We start from the raw sequence: 22,102 nt of genomic DNA, 5'->3' as shown, positions 1-22,102 counted from the left end.
ATTAAAGACAGATGTAACCAGAGATCCAATCCAATTCTGCGGTCATCCCCGCACATCACGCTCAAGATTAAGCACGCCCCGCCTTCTCTACAGTTTGACCTCAATCCTATTGGTCTATTCTTTGATCGACGGTGCTCTTGTCCAATAGGAATCGAGAACGGGGAGTTCGAGGGTAACCTCTGCGCAGATGTGTTTGAAGGAGACAACGCAGCTTTTAGTGTGAGGGAATAGCTTTTGCGAGGGAGTCACATACTGCCGAGGCACCACAACTCGAAAGGTGAGCACTTTATTACGATACATTCAACTTAATTAAATGTTTAATTCCGTGTACATGTTGTTTAATTAATGTCAATAAAGTTAACTCAGGAAACATCAGTGACATTAGTGGTTGTGTCTTAATCAGCTGCTAACTTTTAAATGCTAACGTTAATTCATTTTGCTATCTGAATTGCATGATATCTAATGTATTACAGGCAAACATTTGTCCCTAATCGTCATTTTTGTTGTTGTTCAGGCTTTTTGTCTATTTAATCTTTTAGTTAACTGTTTTATCCATAAAAAGGTTAAAAGAGTATATTTCACGACATATTTCAGTAATAAACAGGCAGGAATGTGTCTATAATCGTTCCTTTTTATTTATAATCTCCTTAGTCCTTTGTTTTACCACTAAATACCCCTGATAAAGTATATTTCACGAAATATTTCAATATGTTACAGGCATAGCTCAGTCTTTAACGTCCTGCCAGTTTTATGCACAGTCTTTAGATTTCCTCTCCATAGTTAAGTCACGTGCTTTAATCCAAATACAGGCCTGACAAAGTACATTTCACAATATATTGTAGTTATCTAAAGGCAGATATCAGTCACTTCATCCTTTTTGTTTGTGTACAGGCTCTTCTAATTCTAATCTTCTTAGTCAATTGTCTCACCCATAAATAGGCGTTGAAATATATCTGTCGCAATATATCTCAATATTTTACAGGCAGATATAAGTCGCTGTCTTCCTCGTTGTTTTTGTAAAGGCGCTTTTAATTCCTAGCAATATTGTTAATCAGATTCCATATTAAAAAAAGGCTTGATAAAGCATTTTCACCATATATTTGTCGTTTTATACACCAGATATAAGTCACAACCATCCTTGTTTCATGTTAGCTGCCCTTTTAATCACTCTCAATCTTCTTATGTAGACATTTAACACAACAAAAGCTTGACACATGTTCATGATATTTCAGTTATAAACAGGCATATACCACTATGTCACTATGGTCATTCTTGTAAGTGTGCAGATCCCTCGAAACTTGCATACTCATTTGTTCTATACTCCAAAACGTGCTCGATGGGTTATTTCCTGATGCCAATATGTAGATCTAAATATATCTGCTCTCACTTCTTGTCACTCTTGTTAGCTTGTCCCTACTTGCAAGCTTTCTCAGACTCAAATAAAACTTGCTATGCATAACATTTGACCCACCGTCTTGGGAAGGCAAAGATACTGCCGAGTAAAGTGACTGTCATGTCCTGCCAGTATGGTTAGAGGTCATTCATTGGGCTCAGCTTTGCATAACTCACCCTCGTGTCAAGGTGCTTTTTTTTCTTCTCACACCACCTTCCTTGTTAATCTGCAATCTCTCATCAGTTTACACTTAGATGCATGCCTGGAAATAATACGCCTAAATATTCCTCTTAAGGCCTGAACACAACGGAATATATAGGCAAGGCAAGGCAAGTTTATTTATATAGCACCTTTCAACACAAGGCAATTCAAAGTGCTTTACAAAAATGAAAGACATTAAGAAAATGGCATTTAAAGACAGTCATATACCCAACTGTGTGTTTGTGTGTGTGACAGGTAAACCCTGGCCTATGAGGGCTAATGATACAGGGAGAAAGACTTTGCTCTTTGCTTCCTTCCTGTGACATTTATTCCAGACTGCTGCTGCTCTCCACGTTTACACTAAACTTGAACGTACTGCTCTATTTGACCTGGCCAGAGATGAACAGATAATCCTGTGAAAACATTCCACATGACTTGAACCTGTCAACAGATTAGTTCAGCTGACTGTTTATATAAAAACAAAGTGAAGGTTTTATGGTGTATCGGACACAGACAGCTTGATTTGACCCTGAAAAGGACATGGTGACATTTGAGAAGACTACGCTGCACATTTGAAGTTTGGATATTAGGACCGAGGGTGATTAATCAGTGACTAGTCAGGGCCTCTGCAACTTCTTACAGTAGTACTGCAGACAGCTGCAACCTTGAGAATAGGGAGTGCTGTCCTCCCATTGAAACGAAAGGAAGCAGAGTCTTTTTTTTTTTTTATGTTTCCCGTAAACTGTAAGGGAACTTTTCTTTTTACCACTAATGCTGCAGGGTGGCTGATCTCCCGCTTTCACTTTCGGTTTCATCAAGTAAAAACCCTGTAAGTGTGGTTGTAATCATTGCAGACAAAAAAGGTTTCCTAAGACTTTTTTTGGGTACTTTCACATGTCATAAATATGCCTTGCCAACTGAAGTACAACCTTGCAAAATTGCAATGTAAAGAAAAGGCGTGGGACTTTAGAGGGGGAAAAAAGATGGAAATTGAAGTCTTTACTATCTCTTTGTCTTTTCTCTTTTTTCTAATTTCACAGATGTCATTTGCCAGTGAAAATCTGTACAATGGGGTATCTGCGGCGGAATATGCCGACCATTGTGAGCAGGGTGAAAGTGAGAGAAGTAATGATCCACCTGCCTTGCTTGACTTCTCACGACAGGGTAAGTTTTAACAGGAAGAAGGGCCTGACACTAGAGCTGGGGGGATCAAATCTCCCAAATATGGTCGTCAAATGTTTTTGATATAACATCCCTTAATTGGCATTGAAAAGGATGTTTACATTTGTTTATTGTAGGATGGGATATTGATACATTTTTAATATCATTAATGACAGGAATATTTCTTTGTGAATAATAAACTTCTCAGAAGATCATCAGTAAGTCACCAACAAGAAGCTAATGAATTGATGTATGTGGTTTTTTTAATGTAATCTACATTTTAGGAAAACATTGAGGCAAAAAGAGAGGTTCGTGGGAACTATGACGGCATGGTGCTTCTGCTGGACTGTCTGAAGAAAAGAGAAAACTGGCCCGAGCAGTTCATCGAAGCACTCGAGGCGTGTGAGCAGACAATATTAGCAGCTGGGCTTAGAACAGAATACGACACTCTGCGAGGCACCAACAGTAAGTCTTTAAATCAAGTACCTAGAACTGTGTATTAATGTGTGGAGTTATGCAATTATCGACGAGAAGTTGTGAGTTCAAAAGATATTACTACAGCCAAGGGGCATCGTTAAGCATTAGATGTACCGTATATCTTATACAGCCAATACAGTAAATCTTACCCTGAGAATTTAAGAGGTTTATTTCAGTCCTACACAACTACAGACTTATCTCTGATGGTCGCTGTTTTGCTTCAACTGTAAAAATAGTGTATAAAGCTGTGAACTGTTCATGCAGGGGCCAGAAATGTGCAGGATAGATGTGTATCAATGCAACACACAGTGTCTATAAGAGATAATAAGAGTCTGTCATTGAGTGTCCTGGGCTATGATATTGTGTATTTGAAAAAGGATTCAAAATGGATTTGATTACGTCATTTTCTTTGGCCTAGATTCCAACCCCAGCTCTCCTCCAACAACTGTCGTCAGGGCACACGTGCATCCAGCACCATCTGCCAGTCATCTGTCCACCACAGAGAGCGGTGCAAACAGTCAGGCTGCTGCTGCTGCTGCTGCTGCTGCTCTGCCAGCTGAAGCACCAGCTCCTGCAGAGCCACTTGCCCAGGCCTCACCCTCTCTGGAAATCCCTGTGCAGCCACAAGCCCCCCCGAGTGCAGAAGCCAAAGTTCCTGAGGTGGTTTCCCCTCCACAGCCAACTCAGGGTGAAGTGGAACCCCCTCCATCAACCCCTCCTCCGGAGAGCAACTCTCACCAGGAGCCGGTGGAAAACTGTGAATCCGACATCGAGGATGTCTCCGGTGATGATGCTGCGATCCCCGATCAGGTGAGCGCAGGAAACAGTGAGGTTTTGATCGACACTGTGGCCCCTCCGCAACCACCCCCCCCTGCTGAGGAGCTGGAAACAGAAACTCCATCCATCCAAGATCCTGTCGAAACAACAACAACAACCTCCACGGAGATCAGTCCTCCACAGAGTCCCTCTCCATCTCAGATGAACTCGGATGTGACCGATGGATCCTCTTTCCTCACTTTAACCCCAGAGAAGCCTCCGGTCCAGGACACCACCCCCCCTGTGGACATGAAACCTGCTCCTGTCCTGCTGCCTGAAGAGACGTCTGAGCCGCCTGCGACACAGGTGAATACCAAATAAATGAATTTAAAAAAAAGTATGTAGGTAAAGTATGACGTAATTTGTTTATGGAACAAGGTTGCATTCTTTGAGCTTTACTACAGTATAAAGGCATCAACCAATCACGTTGTGTAACAGATGTCAACATACACTATGAGTATCTTTATGAGGATTATAAAACCACAACATAAAGTCTCCATAGTCTATAACAAGGCTGCAAACTTTATTGTTCCTTTCAACATTGAAAAAGGCAGCACATACCAGATCCTTCTGTCCATACCTTTCACAATAAAAGCCCAAGACATATACAGTACACTGCGTAACTGTTTACAAGAGGGGACTTCAGAGCATTTTGCTAAAGGGAATTCAATTTTTATTTTCTGCAGATTTATGTGAACCTTTTATTGAATAAGTGTTGCAATTGTTGCTATTTCCCATTCCTGGCGTAATAAATAGTTGTTATGTTAAATGTTTGCAGAAAAGTATTCATAATGTAAAAATGATACGTGAAAAGCTACTTTTTGTCAGCAGCATTTTGTATGTAGCATTTTAATACAAATGAGAGGAACTGTATATAAGGCCTTCAATAATTACCTCTGTGGAGCTTATGATGTTGAGTTTTTGTTTAACAGTGAATCAGAGATGGATACATTCATTTAAACTTTGAACATATTGTCTACACAGATTTAAAAAATCAACAACTAAATTGACATGTAATTGTCTCCTGCAGGTTATTGAAAGCAGCCCTCAGACAGAAACTGAAGCTGCCCCCTCCCCCCTGCCGGTTGCTGCAGAGACGGACACCTCTATCTGTGATGACAGCTCTGTGTGTCTGAGCAAACCTGGCCCACTCCTCAGCATCCACCCTCAAAAAGATGCTATCCCTGCTATCCCTGAACAAAGAGAGCCGGTGCAGCCCTATTCGGAGAGTAGTGAGCGTCTGGAAATCAGTGATGCTGCATCAGAAGCTGTGACCTCTTCCCTCCTCCCCGCATGCTCCACCACTGTGAATACCGCACTGCCATGCCAGGAGAACGGCATCGCTCCTAACCACAGCGAACCGGAGGAAAACCACTACGAGTCTCCCTGTGAGAGTTTGGATATGCAAGTGCTGGAGAATGTCGTGCATATATCCGAGGAGCCGTCTATCCTTGACCTAGACGGCCAAAGCTCAATACCACAAGCTCAAATCATGAATGGTGACGCAGCCAAAGAGATCACCCCTGTGCCACCAGTGTCCACCAACACTGGTGATACTGTATTGAGTGTAAACACCCCCTCTGGTGAGAACTGCCTCCCTTCTGAGCCCACACCTGCTGATATCTCCCCAGAGCCGAAGACGCTGCAGAATCTAGAGAAGAAGTCGAATAATACTAAGTACATTCTGACGGCTGCAGGAGTGGGCGCCTGCGCCCTGGTGATGGCGTGGAGGTTTAAGAATTAAGTGGATTGAATACCTTTTTAAAGGAGGAGAAGATTAGGCTTTAAGGCTTTTTAAAAGAGGATCTTAAGGTTATGGTGCCTTATTGTAGTCAGTGAACTGAAAGGGTGCTAGGCAGCTGTGTAATAATTACCTTTAGTAATAATAGCTGACTTGCCAGACCTTTGATCATGTCATTAATTACAAGTATGTTCTTAAGTTGGGCCATGTATTATTATTTTACTGTTGAATGAAGTTTGCCCTGGTAAACAAAAACCAAATCTACCCTTTTTATTCTAGTTTGGGAACTTCATGGAAATGGATTCTTAGGTTATTTATGCATGTGCCGCAAAGTTTGTAAAGAAACACTTGTGCTGTGTATTAATTATATAAATATTTGTGTGTCTGATGCACTTTTAAGATAAGACTGTTGGCTGTCATCCAGGGAAGATAAGTGTACCAAGGACCTTAAACTACTTGATCTTGACTGCGGAAGAAAGAGGGCCAGTATCCCACTCTGTAAACGATGGCTAGTGCACTGTGTATTTATTTGTACATATATAGAGATTATAAAGGTATCCAATTATGTATTTTAGTAAAATGTGATGTCAAAAACATTCCAAAGCAATGTCTGCTTAAAAACGATGGCACTGCTTCAAAGTGAGTTTTCTTTAATAGCCCTGTCCTGTTTCTTTTTGAGCCAGAGATTAAGACGACTTGATGTTCCCCAAAACACACATTCATTACCAGCTTTACCCAGTCCAATCACACAGCTTCAAAATGCTCAAGCAAGTTTAACTGAGAGCCAACAAATCATTACATGGAAGGTATTAACCTTGAGCTATCATGTTGTTAGCTGCATATTTAACTGGGTTTTTAAATGTTCACTTTTGTGGTTGTGCTCATTTCTTCAGTTTTGATGTTAAAACAGGAACATTTTAAATTGTTGTTAGTGTAAACATCCTCTAATTGTTATCCTTTTAGATCATTACAAAAAATAAACTCAATAAAATGTTTTAAAGTATCCTATATGCACTTTGTAAGCTTCATGGCCATCATCTGGTGTAAATGTTTGAGATGAGAATTTATTTTTCCAAAGTTGTTGTCCTCTATTTTAAAAAGAAAGTTTGAGAAGAGATTTTATTGTAAATAGCATTGTTAATATAAGAAATGTTAGGGGGAAAAAAATAAATGTTTTTGCACATTTTATCAGGGTATTTGAGCTGCAAAGATGCTTAAATGTATTCACTCTGGAAAACATGTAAATTGTAATCTCAGTTTACGGTTTATCAAAAAAATGTAAAGACTGTCTCTGGATACCCACTTGGCAATTACTGTATACCAATAAACCTGAAATAAAACAAATATTTGTTGAGTTTGCATGTTGATTTCACTGAAAAAATAGCACAGATTTATTTTAAGTCCACAATAACTTTTTGGGACTAATGTCACATAGAACAGTTATTATTATATGTAAATAATAAATTACCAACATTAAGAGAGCTTCTACTTATGGATATTTAATTTCAATCAATAATCTTTCCTAATCTGTAAATGTATAATAGTTATTTCCGGGATATAATATGGTGCTTGTTTTGATTTTCATGCATTCTGAAAAAGAACAAAATGTGTTTTTTTAATGTGAAAAACTAAACAGCTTCCTTTTGTGAAATGTTTTCTGACTTGCTAACTCGCATTCTGATTGGTTCTGGAGTCTTTCAATCAAACGTCTGACCCCGCCCACCCCCGTCTTGACAGCGAGAATAAAAAAGGACATGTACACACGGCCGTTATAACGACACAGCTACTTAGCTAGCTAATTAGCTAGGGCCTAGACTTCATTGTCCACATAAATCATTGACATTTCATCGTTTTATTTATCATAAAGTGGCAGTATGTATGTAGTGATTTAGCTATTTGATGGCGTCCAATGGCCACCAACGCGACGATGAAAGTATCGACGAAGACGAAACGCCCACGAAGCAGCCGCGGTCCGACAGGGAGATGCCCGGGTGTTTCAGAAATGAGCCCGACAATGAGGCTGCATCGCCCGCAGGAAGAGCCACATCCCAGCGGCAGACCTCCAACTCGACGGCGAGGCTTCGCAGCGACTCGGTGAAGAAAACAAGGCCGCGTAGGTGTTACCGTTACTAGCATGGGCTTAGTGTATTTACTGGGGATTGCATCGTATACATAAATTAAAAGGCGTAGCCCACAAAAGACAGTCAATAATAATTGAGATTTAAAATGAAGACGTATATACATAAAGCGTATTTAAAATGTATTGTAAATGTGTTGATATTGGTGAGAAGATTTTAGAACTGACAACATAATTGTGGTCTTTGTAGTACAATGTAATATCTGAGGTGTAGTGGCAGTGAATAGCCAGGGTCTATTTCGCAACAAGATGGCGTTCACGGTACACACTGTACTTCTGCCTCTATGGATGAAGCTGCTTTTCCTTATGTCGTTCAACAATCATACATCACCTCTATTTGTGACTACTGTCAATAAGCATTTAAATATAAAAGATATTATATTATGCAATTTTAAATAAAATGAATATTGTGAGTGATTTTTGTTGTTGTTGCATTGATTATCTCACATAATGCAGCATTTCCCTGGTTTGGGATGGACATTGGAGGCACTCTGGTGAAGCTGGTCTACTTTGAGCCCAAAGACATCACAGCAGAGGAGGAGCAGGAAGAGGTGGAGAACCTGAAGAGCATCCGGCGCTACCTCACCTCCAACATTGCCTATGGTAAAACTGGCATCAGGGACGTGCACCTGGAGCTGCAGGACCTGACGCTGTGCGGCAGGAAAGGCAACCTGCACTTCATCCGTTTCCCCACGCATGACCTGCCGGCCTTCCTGCAGATGGCCCGCAGCAAGCACTTCTCCAGCCTCCACACCACCCTCTGCGCCACGGGAGGGGGGGCGTACAAGTTTGAGGCAGATTTCCGCACGGTGGGTCCATGCAGGTGTTCTCCACTGTTTGCTTTTACAGGCTGGATTGTGGAGACAGGAAGAAAAGAGGAGAGAAAATAGTGAAGTCATATTGAACATATTTATAGCATGTGATGGGAATGCGTGTGATTCTTACTGAACAGAATTTGATGAAGAGCACCTAAATACAACTTTTAAAGATATAATGCAATTTTGGCACTAATAACAAGGACAAAGACAGCATGCATATCCTCATGAATTTAGCATTAGGCTACCATTGTTTTCCCCGTAAGTACTGTGATAAACATCAATTCTCTAATAAGGACAAGTTAAACTGATAACACTAAGATTAATCAGAATTGTGGCACTAAAGGTTCCTTCAAGTATTTTTATAAAAATGGTGAGGCACATTTCAATAGAATTTTAGTGACGGTTCCTGTTTTCTTACCCCCCTGCTTTCCCTCCACCCTGCGTCTCCCTTCCTCTGTGTTCTCCTGACCGCCTCCCCCTCAGTGATGTTATCTATGTTCTTTTACCCTCTCAAATAAAAGATGGCGGACCTGCAGCTTCACAAGCTAGATGAGCTGGACTGTTTGATCCGGGGGGTTTTGTACATCGACTCGGTGGTGTCCAGCGGACCCTCGGAGTGCTACTACTTTGAAAACCCCACTGACCCAGAACGCTGCATCCAGAAGCCCTACACACTGGAGAACCCCTATCCTCTGCTGCTGGTCAACATAGGGTCCGGGGTCAGCATCCTGGCCGTCTACTCTGAGACCAACTACAAACGAGTTACGGGGACCAGGTAATTATCAGCCATGAAGTTGTAAGACCTTTAAACATCAGGGGGGTAATGATCAAAAGTCATAAAAATACAAAAAATGAACTATTCCTAGAGGGAGTACAGGGGCTGCAGGGGTATACTAATATAAATACATATAATAATTATGTGAAATGTAGTCAAATACCATATTTATTTTTGTATTCACACATATTACCCAAATCTATAACAGATAGCCAAAAACAACTGTTAATTGGAGTAATAATGTATAACTATTATATCAATAAGAAAATAGTGAAAAATTTATTAAAATATAAGTAATAAGAATAAAAATAAGTAAGGTAAGACATCAATAAAGAGAGAAAGATTACATGGATTAAAAGATGGGAGAAGGAAAAATAAATTAATACAAAAAACCAAACAATTCCTGATGAGTGCAACTCATTAAAGATGATATAGATGACATTGAGACACTAGATGGCGCACTCCCCCTCCCCGTGTCTGTAGATTCCCAGTAGGATAACTCGGAAACCTTAGTTTTGGCTTACCGGCCCAGTAGAAATGTGTCTGCCTCAAAGTCGTTAGCTCACTCCAACGATAATGTCTTCAAAGAAAAACCTATCTTATAATTCTAAGTGTATTTGGCCCCAAATGTCACGGGGATTTGCAAATAGATGCACTCCAGTCAAGTGACGTCTGCCCTTTGTGTCCTAGTGCCTTGATGTGAAAAGTAGCGACATTTTTTTAGACATCTGCCACCCAACAACTTCCCTTCACTTAACTGTTTGCTTGTGAGTTGAAACAAAATAGTTCTGTGTTAGCTGGATTTTGTGTGAGAAATGTCCCTTTTCCCCTACATTTTAGACTAACATTGAGACCTTACAATCCCTAGACAATCCAGACTGGTGTATTTTACATTTATAGAATATTCACATTTACAATTGTATTCTCCCCCTGTTAATCTGTGTGGTTTCACAGCCTCGGTGGTGGGACCTTCCTGGGTCTGTGTTGCCTGCTGACTGGCTGCTCATCTTTCGAGGAAGCTCTAGAAATGGCCTCTGAAGGGGAGAGCACCAAAGTGGACAAGCTGGTCCGAGACATCTACGGAGGAGACTATGAGAGGTTTGGGCTGCCGGGCTGGGCTGTAGCCTCAAGGTGCGGTTTACAGCAGCTTTTTACTCTAGGTCAAAAGCCTTTTTTGGGTGGAATCAATCAAAAGCACAGTCTCTGCTTTAATAAAACAGAAACCAGTAAAGTGCTACATTTACTGTGCTTTCTATCCCAATTAATTTACCGAAAAATGGACAGATCGCACAAAAAACACAAATGTAAAGACACATTTCACCCACACAGACATCTTGATATCATTATCTTTTGGCCACAATGTGAAATTGTGATGGTCCTACTCCCAAATGTTTAAAAAAAATATATATATATATTTGCTCTAAATCTTGTTTTCGGCATTCGCTGTTTGAACAGACTTTAGCATTTTTATTTATCTAAAATATTGCTTGTGTTTTGATTTGATAGTTTTGGTAACATGGTGTCCAAAGAGAAGAGGGAGACGGTGTCCAAAGAGGACCTGGCCAGAGCAACACTAGTCAGCATCACCAATAACATCGGCTCCATCACCAGGATGTGTGCTCTCAATGAGGTTAGTAGCTAATTCACTGTACATGCTGCAGAGTATTTCATTTGAATGGCAAAACAGTTCAGGTGGGATGGACGAATGTCAAGATACAATGGAGAGGGGAAAGATTTACTTTAGATGAACATGTCTGTGAAAACATCAGTTCTCCTCCAGTGTCCCTGCTGGTCTTTCCTCTTTGCGTTCAGCCTCTTTACGGTGCTGCCTTGTGACATCTTGATCAAGCAGCATTGTACAGGGCTATGAAGGCGTAGAGGACGTACGCTGCATTATCAACATGTTCAACACAAAACAATAATTAAAAACACAAACAATAATGAATCAGATGTGTCTATTGTTCCAGTTTTTTTGCTATCAAAGTAGCATGTCTCACATACACAGACAGGGGGTCACAGGTTCAAACCCCACTGCAGTCAGCATGTCGTTGTGTCCCTGGGCTAGACACTTCACCCCAAATTGCTCCTGTGGGGATTGTCCACAGTATTGAGTATGTAAGTCGCTTTGGATAAAAGCGTCTAACAAGTAACATGTAATAATAATAATAATACACCCCCTTAATCTGGAGTAAAATAAATTGCTTTACAAATTAGATAAAAATGCTCTAAGTTAATATAAAATGAGGAGAGAGTGTGTGGACTTCTGATTACAAAGCAGAAATGGTAACTTCCTCAACAGAGAAACAAAGCCAGAGTTTGTCATGTTGATAACATAACAGTGTTCATAAAATAAGCTTGCCTATTAACCGAAATATGTTATCCCCATTCTCTTGCCTAATTAAGAACATAGAGAGAGTGGTTTTTGTGGGAAACTTCCTGAGAGTGAACACCCTCTCTATGAAGCTGCTGGCCTACGCCATGGACTACTGGTCTAAAGGACAACTGAAGGCGCTCTTCCTGCAGCACGAGGTAAATAACTCAACCCTTTATTTCACTACAAATGTACTTTTTTGCTTTATGTGCGTAATGATTTCTGAATCAATGTTCTTTTTTGTGTATTTCAGGGTTACTTTGGAGCAGTTGGAGCCCTGTTAGAGCTTCTGCATCCGTCCTAATCCGTCCGAATTATATCCAAAGAAGCACTTGTCAGTCTGCTGGTAGACCATTAGCACTTTAGACCGTCCAGAATTGATCCCACAGTGGGATGTTATGCCAGCTAGCAGCCAGTTACTGGTACATTTTGGTTGTGAAAGGCAAAGGTCCTATTTTGTTCCCATGAATCAAGCTGGTTTTGTAAAATGCTAAAACAACTCAGGATAAAATCACCACGGTTGCCTGAAATTCTTCGATTAAAACCTAAGCGTCACATAGTATAGTCTTGTTGGCTGCACTTACCCCTCGGTGGGTTACTGGCCAGGTTTATTTTACCCTACTTTGGTACCAGGTGCATGGTTGAACGATTGTGTATACGTTTATATAATGGGTGGTAGAACCGAAATATAATCACAGAAAAAAAGCACAATTAATTGTTTATATCCTAAAAGGTAGAAAGATACCTACGTTTCCTAAATCAAATATGACGTCTTTCAAATACTTTATTATATATTTGGTTTATTATCATATAAGACCAAAAAGTGCAAAAAAATATTCATATTTCAGAAACTGGAACTAGGATTATTTTTGTGACCATCATGTTGCAGATTATTATTGACTAATCCTTTCAGCTCTTCATACCAGTAGTTATAAATACCAAAATATAGGTAGTCAAACAAAGACTGGGACAATATCTTGGTAATTGTGATGATTGAACTATAGTCAAACACTAACTACCACTAATTTATTCAACTGATATGTTTAGTGTGCTGTAACATGACTGTCACGCAACATATTGTCTTGATAATACTCCCATTAACCTGCTATTCTTTTAGTAAAGATGAAGAAAAGCACTGAAAATAATTTACAACCACTTATTATTTGTCCTTGTTTTTGAGTATTTACTTATGGCACCAATAGGACTTTAAATTAGGTTGCGTGTGAACAATTATTGTTTTTCTCGCTGGATAATTTACTAAATAATTGATGAAAAAACACAATTTCATCAGATTTACTCTTGAATGGAGATGTTAACTGTTACTGTTATAGAAATTATGTGTCATTTGAATATATTTCCTTAATTAGATTTCAATAGTTTCTAAAGTTAGTTTACCTAGTTCTTTTACTTTGAGCTTTGTTTTGCAAATACATCTGGACAATCATCTGTGGGGTTAGAAAGACTGGACCCTATGGTATAGATTTAAGTCTCATTCTTACCCCAAACAACTCCCCTGCTGAAGTGCCCTTGAGCCACTGCATCCCGCTCTTTGTAGAGAGAGAAATCAAAGCAATTGAAAATATATTGATACTGAGGTAAAATCAGGGCATTTTATTCCTGTGTAATCCTTAGATTTCATTTAAAAAAGAGGTTATTTGAATGTAGAAACGTAAAGCATCCCTCCAATGGAGGATTTAGGTCCTGTAACCCTAAACAATGTTTTTCTTGGTTTAGTACGTATGTGCTTAAATATTCATGTTTTGACTTAAATGTATGTTTTGGGAAGGCTTCCCAAAGCATTTGTTTTTCAAAAGGTATTTAAAGGTTGATCTTGAACATGTTCAAGATTTAGTCTCTGATTGTCCTATTATTTCATGGATTGCTTTCCGTCCAATTTTGATGTCATCTGTTTGTTATATTGGTCTATTGCTGGATAACGGGGATCATGTTGAATCATTGTCTACCTAAAGAGGGTTTTTTTCAGCTGTAAGTTTTCTAGGTATGAACTTTGTGACAGTTTATATAGTAAATGAATGTTAATTTAAGTGCCTTTAATGTTTTAGTATCATGCATAAAATATTTTTCGCAGCAGGATTTAAACAAGGCAAACTGGGTCGTTGTTCTCTAGGTTTTCCTATTTGTTTGCTTTACATTTGTAGCGTTACATTGAAAAGAAAACGTACTTATTTTTGTAACGAGTCATAACACATTTCTTACTGGGTTGTCTCTATTAAAAACAAACTTTTCTAATCTTTGTGAGAACTGACGGTGTTTTTCTTGAAGAACATACATTATTAGCAGCAACATATTCTTAAAATCAGAGAAATAAAAGGACATAATTTGTTGCTGGTAAAAAAAGACATTATAATTTAATTATATCTGGTATTATTAATCTGAATCTGCTAAGTAAATTAATGTAGTGGAGTAAGAAGAATTACAATATTTGCTTTTTGAAATGTAGTTGGGTCGAAGTATAAACTAGCAGAATATTAGAGAGCAGTCAAGCCCCTGACACACCAAGCCGATTTCGTCCGTCGATAGATGTCTGGCCGTCGATGAGCGTCCTGTTGCCGGTCACCCTACTCAGATTGGTGTGTCCTGCACAGGGCCCGCACCGTTGTGTCTTTTCGGCCGTGCCGACACCTTCCGCGGCCGATTCACCTTGTTGCGGAGGCTGTCGGCAAAATAAATCACTCTGATTGGCTGTTCAGCTAGGTAGGGACACACCAAGCTGACACCAAAGAACTCACACAGACGGACCCGACTTGTGTCGCCTCACGTCTCCTGCGTGTCGCACTGGAACACACCGCAAAGACTTCAGCCGACGGCCAAGTAGCACGTACGAACTGCGCATGCGTGAGTGGCAATAACTCTCCTTACCTGCAGGCGGCGGTAGTGTGTATTCGTCATTCAAAAGAGGCAACAACCGGAAGACAGACTGCGTGATACACAGAGAGAAGAACAGACTGCGTGATATAAATAAACAACAAATAGCGTGTCCGTTCCATTTTCACTCTACAGCGAGAAGCTCATGGGGCTCATGGGGCTTTCCCGAACCTGTCGAGAGCTGGAGTTAAATGTAATCTCAGATTTGCCTTCTTAATAGTTTGTTTGGGTCCCTCACTTCCGTTTCGCTTCTCATGCACTGATTCGCTAAGCTGAACAGCCAATCAGAGTGATTTCTTTGGCCGACGGCGGAAGATGTCGGCACGGCCGAAAAGACACGACGGTGCAGTACACACTAATCTGAGTAGGGCGACACGACGCTCATCGACGGCATCTATCGACGCCGATAATCGGCTCGGTGTGTAAGAGGCTTTAAAGGCCGCTACACACCGCAAAGACTTCAGCCGACGGCCAAGTAGCACGTACGCACTGCGCATGCGTGAGTCGCAATAACTCTCCTTACCAGCAGGCGGCGGTAGTGTGTATTCGTCATTCAAAAGAGGCAACCGGAAGACAGACTGCGTGATAGACAACAACAAATAGCTACATGCTACAGCTCGAGCCAAGCAGCACAGGGATGAACTATGCCAACATTTTAACAGGCGCGTTCACACCACAGTACTTTTCCCACTTTAGTTCCGATATAGTTCCGAAATGTTGCGTTGACACCAAAAAAATCCGGAACAAAAATGTGTTAATGAGAACCTTTTTACCCCCTTTTCCGTCCCTGCTAGAGAGCAGGGACTTTCGTGGGAGAAAAAGGTTCCTATGTCTGACTGGCTGGGTGGATTGCAAACCACGCCCCGTAAAACTCCCAAAAAGTTTTGTGAAGCCGCCATTTTATTATCCTCGCATTTGCATTATTAGCATTAGCCGCTGGGAGTCCCAGCAGCTTCTACTGAAGCCAGTCCCCAACTCCGGGGACTTCCGGCTGGGGACTTCGGGTGGCAGTATACGCCGTGAAGTTGTTTGCGGCCTGCCAGTAAACCCAAAGCAGAAGAAGAAGAAGTGACGTCAGCGGCTTCATTTGCCTAATCGGTCTGCCAAGCCTCATACTACCACCGAAGAAACATCTCCAAAATGCGACACTCCCTCACTAAACCGGATGCAGAAAAACTGGTCCATGCTTTCATCACCTCCCGCATTGATTACTGCAATTCTCTGCTTGCAGGCATTCCAGCAAAAACCACTCAGAGACTACAATATATACAAAACTGTGCCGCCCGGATACTCACAAAAACACGCAAATCAGAGCACATCACCCCCATCCTTCACTCACTCCACTGGCTCCCTGTAACACACTGGATCAACTACAAAGTCCTCATAATGGTCTTCAACGCCATCAACCACACTGGCCCCACCTACCTACAGGAACTGCTAACCAGAAAACATTCACATACCTCACGCACACTCAGGTCAGACAGCTCCAATCTCCTGGCTGTGTGTACAAAACTGGTCACCATGGGAAACCGTGCTTTCTCCTCCCTGGGTCCACGTCTGTGGAATCAGCTTCCAGTTTCCCCCCGGAATTTTTTTTCGAGAAATGACCCCTTAAATGATGACTTCTGGTGATGTTAGAGGGGGGGGGAAAGGAGAAATCGAGGCTTAAAAATATGAGAAGACTGATCAATACCTCCATAATCTTCAGTGTGGAAAATATTATTTATCAACCTGAACATCTACTACTTTACCAGGAATTTGTGTTCTCAGAACTGGTCTGTTTTTTTCTTTCTTAAAACTGTTCATGTTTTATGAACCAACACCTTCACCAAGTAGCTTTACAGTGAACTGCATGTGAGATATAAAATTAATAGCATCTTTTCAGTAGCATTAATTATAAATATGTAAGTGGTTCAATACAAGTCACTACAGCATTTCAAACTGAACTGTGAATAAATGCAATTTAAAAAAAATAACCACAGCACAAAATGTCATAAATTGTGTTTTTTCTTTGTTTCTCTGAGGATTATTTACAAACAGGCTTATTTACATATAGCAATAACTCAGAAATGAAAAAGCTACATCGTCTAACACGAACAACCAGTTAGCATAATGATAATATATGTGTTATGTACAATGTAACTGGCAAGGCTAGAGCAAGAAAGAACATAAAGTTTGCAAAAGGTTTAAATAACTTCAAGTATCTGTCTTCAGATTACGTGGAGGTTTTAGTCCGATGGGAAGCAGATTTTAAGCGACACCGAAGATAAACCAAAAATGTGGTGGAGCTGCAAACCGTGTAGTGTTGCTGGGACAGAACAGGAGCTATAACCGTTGGAAAATACATCACAGACAATGCAACAAACGTGGAGACAGAACAATCACTTCTGTGATAAATGCCCACTTATTAATAAACTTCTAACAACCATGGGAAACCTCCTCTCTACATATAAAGTGATATCCAAGCATGGGAAACAAAAGACAGCATTTACCTGTTTGCATCCAGCTAGCCAAGCCTTTCTTGTGTACCAGCTACTTGTGAAGCCTCGTGTATAAATGTTGTCTTTTTCACGAGATTGCTGCGATATATTCAAATCGGGTTGGTCCGGTCCAAGGTCTTTAAGCAACAATTTATCTGCCAAACTTCTCCTTTCGAAAGGATTGGAGATTAGCTCTTGAACAGAATTAGGCGGGGACCGAGGTCCGGAGACTCCACCTGCACACGAAGCCATCCTCATCAACTACTGCGTCAACCGGATACGAGTCACTGTCCAAACTACTCACAGACTGCACTGGGCGCTGACATTGGCGCCCGGTGACCGTCATCTTTGACGACGCTGATTGGCTGAAATTATATTTTCGCGGCATAGTTTACACGTTACAGATAGCAACAGTCAGCTGCTAGTGGCTGCTGCTGCACTGGTTGAAGGCTCCTCTCTTAGCGCCCAGACGAGAGAAGGTGCATGGGCAAGGCCAGGCAGGAAACATGTGACTTATCAGTAACTTTAGACATCGTAACACAATTTTAAACGAGATTTTATTGTAGATTATACATTTTACTGATACCAATTATATAATATTTACCTTGTTCATTAAAAATAAAAATAAAAATATATATATTTTTTTAAACATATATTTTTTTTTTTTTAATTTTAATCTTTTTTTTTTTTTTTTTTTTTAATATGGGAAGAGGTGGGGCGGCGCCCCTAGCGCCCCTATGGACCGGCCGCCACTGGTCCTTACACACCGAGCCGATTTTCGCCGTCGATAGATGTCGGGCCGTCTATGAGCATCGTGTCGCCCTACTCAGATTGGTGTGTACTGCACCGTTGTGTCTTTTCGGCCGTGCCGACACCTTCCGCCGCCGATTCGACATGTTGAATTAGTAGGCTGTCGGCCGAAGAATTCACTCCAATTGGCTGTTCAGCTTAGCGAATCAGTGCATGAGAAGCGAAACGGAAGTGAGGGACCCAAAAAAACTATTAAGAAGGCAAATCTGAGATTTCATTTAACTCCAGCTCTCGACACAGGTTCGGGAAAGCCCCATGAGCTTCTCGCTGTAGAGTGAAAATGGAACGCACACGCTATTTGTTGTTTGTTTATATCACGCAGTCTGTTCTTCTTCTCTCTGTGTATCACGCAGTCTGTCTTCCGGTTGTTGCCTCTTTTGAATGACGAATACACACTACCGACGCCTGCTGGCAAGGAGAGTTATTGCCACTCACGCATGCGCAGTTCGTACGTGCAACTTGGCCGTCGGCTGAAGTCTTTGCGGTGTGTTCCAGTGCGAAACATGGCCAAGACGCAGGAGACGTGAGGCGACGTGAGCCGACGTTCCGTCGGGACGTGTTCTTTGGTGTTCTTTGGTGTGTAAGGAGCTTTAGATGTTTAGATGTTTAGGAAGTCCTCCAGCAATCTATTTAAATTGAAGCAGTTGGGCTTTCTGACTTTCCAGTTCATAAGAACGAGGCGTTTAGTTGAAAGACAAATTCTGGAAAAAAAGTTTAAAAAAAAATAAGTGACATTTAAAGGAGGTGTCATGCTTTTCCGGTTATTACCCGTTCCCTTGTGTGTTATGAAGGTTTTTATGCATGTAAACGGTGTGCAGAGTCAAAACCCTCAAAGTACACCCTATAGCGAGTAAAACTCTAACACAGAAAATACCTCCCCAAAACGCCTCGTTGGAGATGCGTCATTGTCCATTTGATTCTTCCGGGACGGCATGATGTCAAGCTGTACCCGGAACGAAATGGACCAATCCGTGGAGCCATTACGTTACGTCCGCGGAGCCGTTACGTTAAGCCCCCGCTGATTGGTCCAAATTGACCAATCCACGGACTTCCTCACACACACATCTGTGTGCAGGGAGCAGGCAGCTCAGCTGATTTCTCCTCCCTGGCTGCAGGCTGATAACAGACAGTTGGGATTGCGGCGAAATTCTCTCTGCAGACCCATTCTCACAGCGTTTATCAACCTTTTTCTTACTCAATATCAAGCCACACTTATTGTTTTTACTTCGGATGTGAGTTTGTGTGTGCTCAGGATGAGTTTGGCTGTGTTTCGCTATGTATCCTAAACAAGGAAACAACACCTCCACGGAGCTCAGCGCGATTCACAACGTCCTGACCAATCAGAGCACACTGTGCTCACAGGGAGGGTGAGGGCTGGAGCTTTGGGAGCTACAACGAGCCGTTAAAGGCAGAGAGTGAAATTCAGTGAATACACGTAGTTTACAGAGATGCTGTATGAGAAACCAATGTGAGTTTGGAAAAATGCACAGTATAAATCTATTTTAGTAGACCTCAACAATGGAATTATGATCAGTGGAAATGGCCATGACACCTCTCCTTTAAGAAAAAGGAAGTGACATTTAAAAAAAAGAAGGGACATTTTGAAAAAAGGAAGTGACTTTAAAAAGAAAAGAAGTTACATTTTAAAGAAAGAAGTGAGATTTAAAAAAAAGAAGTGACGTTTAAAAAAAAGGAAGTGACTTTTCTGCAGGGGCATGAAAGTAAAGACGCCCTGGATACAATTCTATTTGTATTGTTGAGTGTGTGAGGCATGGGCGGCGCCAGGATTTTTTTGCTGCAGTAGTTTAGCAGTTGCTATATGACAGCATGGCGTTGCTAGTTAATTTTCAAAATAAATAAACAAACAATACCAGTGGGCCAAGCACGAGCCTGTTCATATTGTAGTGTTCAACGCTATTCAAGATCACAGATCACGAGCCTTCAATGTCGAAAACGTTCTCTTTATTTTATGGTATTGACGGCCACAGCCACGCCTTACAGAGCCAATCAATAGTATAACACTCATTATGACTTTTCCCCACACTCGAACACAACTCCTACCGTCTCGTACTCCCTACACACACACACCGGAAAACGCATACACACACACCTGGAAGGGGCGGTCTCTCCCTAACTCCCGCCAACAACATTGCCTAAATAACAAATGTACTAAATTGTGCACATCTGATAACTGAAATAACTATTAACTTGGACACGCTACAATATTATCATTAATATTTACATTAAAACATTCCTTTGACACTTATAACATTACTTTGCAAGGTAAGCACAACCAAAATAAGTTTGTAAAAGCAGAATTTGAACACTGTTTCTGTGCTCCTACAATATTTGTGTATAATACCATTACACCCTAAGCGTACACAATAGCGATCGTTCACTGTTTCAACGGCATACTGTGGCATTTAACCTCATCACCACACCGCAAACAGACAGACACACACACACACACACACACACACACACACACACACACACACACACACACACACACACACACACACACACACACACACACACACACACACACACACACACACACACACACAGGGTTGTCCGGCTGGACCGGCTCCGTTGGAGATCGCGGCCGTTTACGCTGACTTGTGAGAAATCTTAACATTTTCGATCTGTGTTCACATACTGAGAATTATAACAACATTAGCCAAGTAACAGTTCGCGCTTTAACTTACAATGACCCCTGATAGATCTCGCGAAAATGTGTATAAAATAAATATATATAGATACATTTTCCTAACAAAACAATGGGGTTGCTAAGCCGTTGCTAGGCCAATTGTTGGAGTTGCTACCCCCTGGCGCCGCCCCTCAGAGGAGATGCGTACTTGTGAGCATGGGTGTGGGTGTGTGTGTTACTCACATGCGGCTTTCACACCAGCGCTTTTCCCTTTCTAGCTCCTAGCGAGAGCTTTTCTGGTTCAGCTCCGGTTTCCCTTTTCAGCTCCCGCTCTGTTCACACCGCCCAGAGCTGCCGAGAGATTTTCTCCCACAACAACAACGGGCCGGGGACTGCGTCGGGTCGACGATCGTGTTGCTTTTAATCATACGAAGCCAGATTAAATTAAATAACGACTTCTCCAACCTTATACTTTTCTCCAGAGTGCCGTGGTTCATTGTTTATTAATGTGTTTCAGCGGCATTTACCGACCGCTGCAGTGCTGGCTGCTCTTCAACGGGAGTTTATTCTCCCGTTAGCTCACACGGCTCTAAAGTATTCACTGTCTGACTGTCACACAAGCAGCTGATACATATCCCCAGTTCCCCTTAAGTGAATGTGTGTCAGTCTGAATTGAAGCTGTTTGGCATCACAACGCTGTTATGAAAGTTTCTCTGGTATAACATGGGTGATGTTAGCATAGCAACCGAAGCTAAACTGACTACTTGCTAAGCCGTTTTCTACAGGCACTTTTTACCGGCGTATTTTTCATTATGATTCTACTTGTGATAGTCGGACATGACAACCTGTGCAGCCCATGTATTGATTCCATCCGATAGCTGCTATAATAACAAACAAAACGTCTGCCTGCTCTCCACAATGATCAATAACAGCGAACGGATGGTCAAAGTAAGGTTTCCTGCACGCCTCGACGTAAGCGACGCCGCGTCATAGCTCCAAAGCTCTTGCCTCTGGACCGACAACTTTTTGGAGCTGGAAGTGAACCGCATTCCGGAGCTATGACGCGCCGCCGCTGCGGTGTGAACTGGAAAAACCGGCGCTTTTCAGGCTCTAGCTCCCAGCAGGAGCTGGAAAAGCGCCGGTGTGAAAGGGGCAACAGACTGTGTATATAAATGTATATATGTATGTAAATATATATGTTACTGAGTGATGGCTAGGCACACCAAAAGGTAAAGCACCAAGTGGTTTTACAGGTTCTTCTTAGTATAAGGGTGCTTGTTAGAAAGAGTGTATACAGGTTAGTGTTGACATCTTTAACATCATGAGAGATGAAAAAAAGTGTGTGCTGTGCGCGTGCCACTATGTGTGTATGAAAAAATCATCACA

At 41.5% G+C, this 22,102-nt stretch overlaps 2 protein-coding genes across 3 annotated transcripts; both read left to right on the top strand.

Moving 5' to 3' along the window:
• Window positions 1-188: 188 nt before the first annotated feature.
• On the top strand, window positions 189-7,144 carry LOC117478622 (cell surface glycoprotein 1-like). The gene is made up of 5 exons (XM_034125608.1): window positions 189-277; window positions 2,635-2,758; window positions 3,040-3,220; window positions 3,651-4,354; window positions 5,079-7,144. The coding sequence occupies exons 2-5, from the start codon at window positions 2,663-2,665 to the stop codon at window positions 5,790-5,792; spliced, it is 1,695 nt and encodes a 564-aa protein (XP_033981499.1). The 5' UTR covers window positions 189-277; window positions 2,635-2,662; the 3' UTR covers window positions 5,793-7,144.
• A 367-nt stretch (window positions 7,145-7,511) lies between these two features.
• pank2 (pantothenate kinase 2) lies at window positions 7,512-14,145 on the top strand. Of its 2 annotated transcripts, none has more exons than XM_034125613.1 (7): window positions 7,512-7,902; window positions 8,383-8,735; window positions 9,266-9,519; window positions 10,474-10,617; window positions 11,026-11,149; window positions 11,923-12,048; window positions 12,144-14,145. In XM_034125613.1, the coding sequence occupies exons 1-7, from the start codon at window positions 7,689-7,691 to the stop codon at window positions 12,192-12,194; spliced, it is 1,266 nt and encodes a 421-aa protein (XP_033981504.1). In that variant the 5' UTR covers window positions 7,512-7,688; the 3' UTR covers window positions 12,195-14,145. The 2 variants fall into 2 exon arrangements, with proteins under 2 accessions (XP_033981504.1, XP_033981503.1); XM_034125612.1 differs by having other exon boundaries at window positions 10,474-10,650.
• Window positions 14,146-22,102: the final 7,957 nt, after the last annotated feature.

Source organism: Trematomus bernacchii, unplaced genomic scaffold, assembly GCF_902827165.1.
Source record: "Trematomus bernacchii unplaced genomic scaffold, fTreBer1.1, whole genome shotgun sequence".
In the NCBI taxonomy this organism is placed as follows: domain Eukaryota; kingdom Metazoa; phylum Chordata; class Actinopteri; order Perciformes; family Nototheniidae; genus Trematomus; species Trematomus bernacchii.
This window is presented reverse-complemented; position numbering and strand designations above follow the sequence as displayed.

Bases quoted from the DNA above. Each gene is read 5' to 3' on its own strand.
- LOC117478622 (XM_034125608.1), top strand. From the start codon at position 2,663: ATGGGGTATCTGCGGCGGAATATGCCGACCATTGTGAGCAGGGTGAAA. The intron at 2,759-3,039 runs GTAAGTTTTAAC...TCTACATTTTAG, and splicing joins GCTTGACTTCTCACGACAGG to GAAAACATTGAGGCAAAAAG. The intron at 3,221-3,650 runs GTAAGTCTTTAA...TCTTTGGCCTAG, and splicing joins CACTCTGCGAGGCACCAACA to ATTCCAACCCCAGCTCTCCT.
- pank2 (XM_034125612.1), top strand. From the start codon at position 7,689: ATGGCGTCCAATGGCCACCAACGCGACGATGAAAGTATCGACGAAGAC. The intron at 7,903-8,382 runs GTAGGTGTTACC...CACATAATGCAG, and splicing joins GGTGAAGAAAACAAGGCCGC to CATTTCCCTGGTTTGGGATG. The intron at 12,049-12,143 runs GTAAATAACTCA...TGTGTATTTCAG, and splicing joins CGCTCTTCCTGCAGCACGAG to GGTTACTTTGGAGCAGTTGG.